At 33.0% G+C, this 8700-nt stretch overlaps 1 protein-coding gene across 1 annotated transcript in view; it reads left to right on the forward strand.

The window, feature by feature from the left end:
* The window catches only part of LOC107564757 (striatin), a 59290-nt gene that overhangs the window by 28233 nt on the left and 22357 nt on the right, over positions 1-8700 (forward strand). Inside the window, exons 3-5 of the mRNA XM_016249909.1 lie at positions 899-972; positions 2893-2974; positions 8276-8452. Of these exons, the coding sequence (XP_016105395.1) occupies positions 899-972; positions 2893-2974; positions 8276-8452 (333 nt within the window). The remainder of the gene's footprint in view (positions 1-898; positions 973-2892; positions 2975-8275; positions 8453-8700) is intronic.

Genomic DNA, 8700 nt, shown 5'->3' on the forward strand with positions numbered 1-8700 from the left:
GTTAAATTATTCTATCTAATGCACTTTGAGAGTTCAGAATGAAGAGCTGCGACACATGTTCTTAACTAAGAAAACTTAAATCAGAAAAAGTCAGAAAAAGAACTTTAAAGGAGACTCAACCCTCTTTTTATTTGTGATCTACTGTCTCAGTCTAAATTACACTCACACTGCTGTTTTAGGAAGATAAACTAATTATTATAATAACAGTAATAGCCATATATTATAAAACAATTGCACTGTAAAATAAATGAAAATGACTATTTCATAGCTATATTATTTTAGCTTTACACTACAGTAGAGAAATAACAATACTTCTTTCCTACTTTCTACACTTGAGAGAGATCTTGTGAATTTGGACTGAAATATATTTTAAAAACTACACTTTTTGCCCAGAAGAGCTATTGTTTTATATCGTCATGTGACTGTGATAATATCGAGACAGTTTTGCTATCACGATATTGAATATCGTTACATCCCTAATATCTCTCATCTTCTCCTTTAATGCAATGTGCATATTGTTGTCAAATTAATATATATATATTGGTTAATGCACATGCATGCATGTCTAACAATGACTTGCATACAGTCAGGACAGTTTATATGCAAAATGCAAATGCGCATTCATTATTATTATTAACAGAAGGATGTAAGTTATGCGCTGGATTAAAACCCATCTCAGTCTGACAGCGTCAGATTTGGCAGAAATGCATCAGTGTTTCTGCTGAAAGCCTAAGGTTTGAGGAACGTGAGGCGATTCCCAGAGTTCAGTCTGATTTACCGTGGTATTTGATCCCATCAAGGCTTCTCACATTCGGGGAATTTATAGACTCGTCCCACACGCATGTGCGACTGGAGGTGCTGTCACCGTGGCAACAGTCTCTCTCTCTCTCCTCCGCAGGGCCAAATACCACAAGCTGAAGTACGGAACGGAGCTCAACCAGGGAGACATTAAGCCACCCAGCTACGACTCAGGTAAACACCAACCTTCATCACTAGAGTGTGAGCTGCTCGGTTTCTGTAGACGCCAGCAGGAACGAGAAATGTTATATATACACACACACACACACACACACACACTCTCACACACTAACACGAACACACACACACACAGACACACACACTCACTCACACAAACACACACACACACACACACACTCACTCACACACACAAACACGTGAAGAACAGTAATAGAAAAAAAGAAAAGTAATAAAATAATAATTTTATTGTACATTTTGACTGCAATTTTATGTGAGATTTAAAAAAAAAACAATTGCTGTGCATGTTTGTAGGGTTGCACAATTTGCCATTTTTCTCTCTTCTGTTGAACTCAAAAAATGATACTTTAAAGTACAGGGTGACGATGTATCGGTTTTGCTGAATAATCGGCACCGATAGTTGAATGCCGGAACTATCTGCAAAAATCCATGCCGATAGTTTTTCCGGGTTGCGTCCTTTGCTGGAGCGGCTGAGAAGGTCCTTGTTATATACAGCAAAGTCCCTATAGTCTTTGTTATGTAGTACTTGTTATATAGTCACAATTTGATGTGAGATTTAAAAAAAATTATTGCTGTGTGTGTTTGTAGGGCTGCACAATTTGGCCAAAAAATTGTATTGTTATTATTATTATTATTACAAAATAAATTAATATGAAAATTACTAAAACAAAACAAAAAACTATTGTAATATTTAACTGTAAAATGGAAAAATACATTTAAATTATAATAATAATTATTATATTATTTTAATTTTATTTTACATCTTGATTGTGATTTGATATGGATTCAAATATCCAGGTTTGCTGTACTTGTATTTAGGGCTGCACTATTTGGCTGAAATTTTGTGATTATATATCAATATGGCAATAAAATAATAATAATAATAATTGTTATTATTACTGCTACTACTACTACTACACTAAATAAAAATATAAAAACTACTAAATAAAAACTAAATAAGAAATCTTACTATTGTATTATTATTATTTACTTAAAAATTACTAAATTAATATATAGGGAATATTGCTATTTTATTATTATATATTATATTATTATATTTTTATGTTTTTCTCTTCATCTTTTTTAAATTACAGTAATATTTCACTGTAAAAATCATGTACTCAATGTATTGATAATAATTTTATCTTTACAGTAGAAGTGTACAATTTCAATACTAATTTTAATTGATTAATTGAAATGATAAACCATCAAACGTTTTTTGACGGAAATCTGCAGGACACCTGAAAGATTCTTATTTTGATTTTGTGAAGATGGTTGTGTTTCCAAATGCATGTTAATGCAATAATCACACTAAGACATATCGTTTTACTTTGATTAATCATGCAGCCCTACATAATACTGTAATAATCAAATTATGCTCTGGCAGGCAAAAGTTTGGACACATCTGCTCATTTTTTATCATAAAAAATGCTAATAACATAAAGATAACACAGAAGTCTGTGAATGATGCAGTGATCACAACATGATGAAAAATCTCATATATCTGAACATCATCTCCATCTAGATTCCAGCTCTGCTTTCATCAGGTGCATCCTGGGATGCCTTTAAAGACTAGTGGAGGAACATGTGAAGAGCACATTTATATTTGTCTATAAAACTGATCTCAAGCCTTTAGAAATCATGGGAATTCAGTCCAAACTCATGTCTGTACAGTAGAGGTACACTTCTACAAATTAGGCTGGATTTTTTCATGAACCTTGTGTAAATCCAAACAAACAAACCAGACTTTCATGTCAGATGGACGTCACTGTTAAACACTCAGAGTGTTGCTGCAGTCTAGTGATGAATGCGAATGTGGTCAGACAGGAAGCTGTGAGCAGCAGATATACTGTGAGTGACAGGTGTGTCATCCTGTGTCTGACCTTTGACCTTTAGATGAGGGGAACGAGAACGAGGCTCTTCCTGAACCACCCAACAGTCAGCTGAGCTGGAAACAGGGACGACAGCTGCTGAGACAGTGAGTGAGACACACACACACACACACACACACACACACTCACTCACTCACTCACTCACAAACACACACACACTCACACTCACTCACTCACTCACACACACACTCACTCACACTCACTCACTCACTCACACACACACACACTCACACACACACATACACTCACACACACACACTTTATGCTGTGTTCGCGTCACTGAAAATGACAACCTGCTTCGTTTGTTTACAGAACTGCATAAATTAATATACAATGAATGCACAATATTCAAAGATTGTTATTGGTAACTAAAACTATTAAAATAGTTTTCATTAACAAAATAAAGCTGAAATAAAATAAATGAATATAAATAAAATAATTATATATATATATATATATATACACTGTATGTATATGAAACTGAAATAAAATAAGTATAAGTACTAAAATTACTAAAGCTGGAAGGAAAATAAATTCAAGCTGAATAAAATTAGATAAAAACATAAAAAAATAACACAATGGCCTATACTAAAACTGAAATTAAAAGAAATAACAAAAAGATAAAACAAAACTAAGAAAAATGACACAAGCATATAAATAAAACTGAAATAAAAATTAAAATGAAAGCTAAAATATATATAAATAAAAGCTACATCATATTATTAATAAATACTATGATAGTATATAAATAATAATTATAATTAGTGCTGTCAAACGATTAATCATAATTTATTTAAGTTTTTATTTACATAATATATGCGTGTGCACGAGATTAATCGTTTGACAGCACTAATTATAATAAAAAAACAGATTATGACAAAACTGCTCGTTTTCCAAGTTTTTTATGAGCAGAAACTGGGAGTATAAATTATATTAAATTAATTGATTATAGTTCATTTTGTGATTCCAGAAGTTTCAAGAACTGTATGTTCTTCAATAAAAAACAATTGTTTTAAAAATATTATTATTAAATGTTTATATTTTTTTCACTATACAATCAAAAGAATAAAAACATGAAATTATATTTTGCATATAAAAAATGAAGTCTATTTTAGGACTATAAATAATTTTTTTAATATTGTGACATCATTAATGGTCCTGTTTATTCAAAGTATAATTTCTATTTATTCCATAATTTTATAAGACCCTTAATTTTTTATTAAATAAAATGTTTTTTTTTTATATAGTTTCAATTTTCACCTTGATTTTATGTGGGGTTTTTTTTAGCAATTTAATTTAGACTGAATTTAAATTATGATCAATTTTAAAACAGTATTTAAATGAGTAAAGACATGAAGCAGTAGAAGAATTGCAGTGTATTAGTGTTTGATTGTACGTGACACACACAAGGTAAAGCGGTTCAGGTCACTCCCACACCGAACATGAAGCTCTTCCACACCTCCACACTCCTATCTATTTATAAACGCTGATCTATCTGCTGATCTCCAGCATACGTGAGCGTCGGCTGTCATATTGACTGGGATATTGAAGATCATTTTAACTTGAGCATTTAGAAAGAAAACCCAGTTCAGGCGTGATGTAATGAAGCCCAGCACCGTTCACACCGCAGTGATTTGATGAGGTTTAACGCTCAGAGTGTAATCCTGATGAGTGTGTAAAGTGTAAAACTCAGATGAACTCACACCTCTGATCACATGACTGTCGCGCTACAGCATCAGACAATATAATGCATCATAATAGTCCATATGACTCTCGACTCGTGCGCTATATGCCACATCTTCTGAAGCGCTGGGATAGTTTTTTGTGACTGATATTTAAAGGGATAGTTCACCCAAAAATGAACATTCTGTCATCATTTACTTACACTCAAGTTTCTCTCTTCTGTTGAACTCAAAAAATGATACTTTAAAGTACAGGTCGACCGATGTATCGGTTTTGCCGATTAATCGGCACCGATAGTTAAATACCGGACCTATCGGCAAAAATCCATACCAATCGTTTTTCCGGGTTGCGTCCTTTGCTGGAGCGGCTGAGAAGGTCCTTGTTATATACAGCAAAGTCCCTATAGTCTTTGTTATGTAGTACAAGAGCGGCCTCTAGAGGCGGAGATCACTGACAGCACGTGCTGTTTGTTTAGACATGCGACGCTGTGCACTGAACAGGGCGCAACAATTCAGAAGCGGATTTAAAACAGACAATGAAACGCTGTGAACACAGTATACTGTAGTACATGTTTTCATATTGTTACTAAGTGATTAATTTGTTAACTAGATGCTGAAGAAGCACCAGAATGTCAATATTGCGGGACTCACTTAACAGTGAAACATGTGCTTTTGGTCTGCCCAATATTTAATGTCATGAGACAAAGGTTATTATCAGGACAAACTCTCAAGAACTTGTTTTATAAGATAGATAAAACTTTTACAATTTATTTTTTAAAAGTACATTTAAAGGGGTCATCGGATGTCCATTTTCCACAAGTTGATATGATTCTTTAGGGTCTTAATGAAAAGTCTATAACATACTTTGGTTCAAATTTCTCAATGGTAGTGTAAAAAACACCCTTTTTACCCTGTCAAAAACAGCTCTGTTCACAGCGACTCGTTTCGGTGCATGTTCCTTTAAATGCTAATGAGCTCTGCTGACCCCGCCCCTCTCTTCCGAGCCGCTCTCTGAGAGACTGTAAATTTTAGCCGTATTCATCGTGAAACTTGCTAACTAGCACATTGTTAGGAAAAGCAATTTGCAAAGATTCATAAAAAAAACCTTATACTCACTTCTTCTGGAGGTGAAGCTGGATCACGAATGATTTGCGCGAACATAGTTTTTTATGTAGTTCGGGGAGCATTCCCTTCAGAAACAAACATAATCCACTGCGTCTTCAGTGGCTCAGATGCATTAAATTATATTATATTTGTTAGGGCTGCTCGATTATGACAAAAGTCATAATCATGATTATTTTGGTCAATGTTGTAATCACGATTATTTAACATGATTATGAGTTGGCCATATGACCAAAACTATATATGAATGGTTTCAAATTATTAACAAATATTGTCATAGTATATTAATAATACTAAAATAACACTAATTGTGTGAAAACTGCTTGTTTTCCAGCTTTTTTATTGTTGGAGACTGGGAGTGTTGATATATTGATATATATATTTTTTTTTTGATATTTGGTATACAGTATATGATATATACAGTATCTCACAGAAGTGAGTACACCCCTCACATTTTTTGTAAATATTTTATTATCTTCTCTTTATTATTATCTGTCTTTTCATGTGACAACACTGAAGAAATGACACTTTGCTACAATATAAAGTAGTGAGTGTACAGCTTGTATAACAGTGTAAATTTGCTGTCCCCTCAAAATAACTCAACACACAGCCATTAATGTCTAAACCGCTGGCCACAAAAGTGAGTACACCCCTAAGTGAAAATGTCCAAATTGGGCCCAAAGTGTCAATATTTTGTGTGGCCACCATTATTTTGCAGCACTGCCTTAACCCTCTTGGGCATGGAGTTCACCAGAGCTTCACAGGTTGCCACTGGAATCCTCTTCCAGATGTTAGAGACCTTGCGCTCCTCCACCTTCCATTTGAGGATATATATATATACTTGTGCAGCCTTTTTATTTATTAGTAATTTAAAGACAACACAACATTCTTGTCTACAAAATTGTATATAAGTGGGTTGACAAAAAATATGAAAAAAGTACCTTTCAGGACTCGAGTCCTCAATTGAAAAAATTATTCATACATGTAATTATTTATATATAATAGTTTTTTTTTCTTTGAGGGGTAAAATTGGATTTGAGTTAAGTTTTTATTTAGCTTTATTTAAAAACAATAGAAGTCTATGGCATGCCTTTGATAGTGTGTGTGTATGTGTGTGTGTGTGTGTGTGTCTCAGTGACCGTAAGGCTGAATGAATGCAGGATTGTTCATCTCGTTAAGTTTCCTGTGTCTGGAGAGAGGCTGGTACAGCGAGAGCCGCCACACTCTCTCTTGTTGGCTCGCTCTTTCTCTCTCGTTTTCTTCTTAAACTGCTGCTAAAGATTTAGTCGAACGCTCTCCCTCCAGACATCAGACCGCAGGAGTGTTAGCACAGGACCGCTGTGTGTGTGTGTGAGTGTGTGTCGGGTTAACTTAAGGTATGTGAACCATATGCTAACTGTACTGATAGACGCTTCTCTCTCACCTCAGGGGTTTGACTTTAATGTCGAGCGTCCCAGAGAGCGATTAACCTGAAGAAACAGCATTTGAGACGCTCAGAAATTACATGTCGTGTTTGTAACGATGTTTGCTTAACCTGTCATGCTTCTGTTTTCGAGGTTATGTAAAAGTAAAACCATTAAAAAAAATAAACATACTGAAATAAAGATTTTAAAAAATGTTATTTGATGTACTATATTTAAAATAATTCAAAATTAACAGCAAAATTAATAATAAAACTGTATAGAAATATTTTTTAAAAACATAAAACTTTGAACTAAAACTGAAAGTCATAAAAAATATTTTAAATAAACATTAACTGAAATAAAATGTAAAAAATATATATAAAGTAATAGAATTAAAGTAAAAGTAAAGTAATATACAAAGTCATAAAATAACAAAAATTAAAACTAATATCATCTAAATACATAAACTTTATATATTTCTAAAAATTTACAAACGACAAAAACACACAACAAAATTACTAAAACTAATTCTAAATATTAATGAAAACATTTATTAATAATATTTTTCAATGACAGCCGTGTACCTGAAATCATAAGTGTTGCAGTTGCTTGGTTATTACTTTGTATAAATATTAGCTCGGTGCATTAATATAAATAAAAATGTTATTTGATGTACTATATTTAAAATAATTCAAAATTAACAGCAAAATTAATAATAAAACTGTATAGAAATATTTTTTAAAAACATAAAACTCTGAACTAAAACTGAAAGTCATAAAAAATATTTTAAATAAACATTAACTGAAATAAAATGTAAAAAATATATATAAAGTAATAGAATTAAAGTAAAAGTAAAGTAATATACAAAGTCATAAAATAACAAAAATTAAAACTAATATCATCTAAATACATAAACTTTATATATTTCTAAAAATTTACAAACGACAAAAACACACAACAAAATTACTAAAACTAATTCTAAATATTAATGAAAACATTTATTAATAATATTTTTCAATGACAGCCGTGTACCTGAAATCATAAGTGTCACAGTTGCAGTTGCTTGGTTATTACTTTGTATAAATATTAGCTCGGTGCATTAATATAAACTGTAAGAGTTGATGTGCAATCTGAAGCCTTTGGACTCTCTAGCGCCGATGTTTTTCCGGTCTGCGCTCAGGTACCTGCAGGAGGTGGGCTACACCGACACCATCCTGGATGTGAAGTCTCAGCGGGTCAAAGCGCTGCTCGGTCTGGCTGGAGACGGTGGAGAGACACCCGGAGACAAGCGCAGCGAGCCCATGGTGAACGGGACCGAGCCGGCCTCGCTGAAGGACAGCACCACCACCATGATCGGGTCAGACAGATCACAGTAGCTTATTTATTTACTTGAATCACTGACCATATGTCAGCCCATATTAGCTATGCTATTTTATTTTATTTTATTTTACTCCCTAAACATATATCAGCATCTATTTTATTTTATTTTATTTTACTCCCTAAACATATATCAGCGTCTGTTTTATTTCATTTTATTTTACTCCCTAAACATATATCAGCGTCTGTTTTATTTTATTTTACTCCCTAACCTAAAATCATATCAGC

Source organism: Sinocyclocheilus grahami, unplaced genomic scaffold (genome assembly GCF_001515645.1).
Source record: "Sinocyclocheilus grahami isolate Dianchi unplaced genomic scaffold, SAMN03320097.WGS_v1.1 scaffold959.1, whole genome shotgun sequence".
Classification (NCBI taxonomy): Eukaryota; Metazoa; Chordata; class Actinopteri; order Cypriniformes; family Cyprinidae; genus Sinocyclocheilus; species Sinocyclocheilus grahami.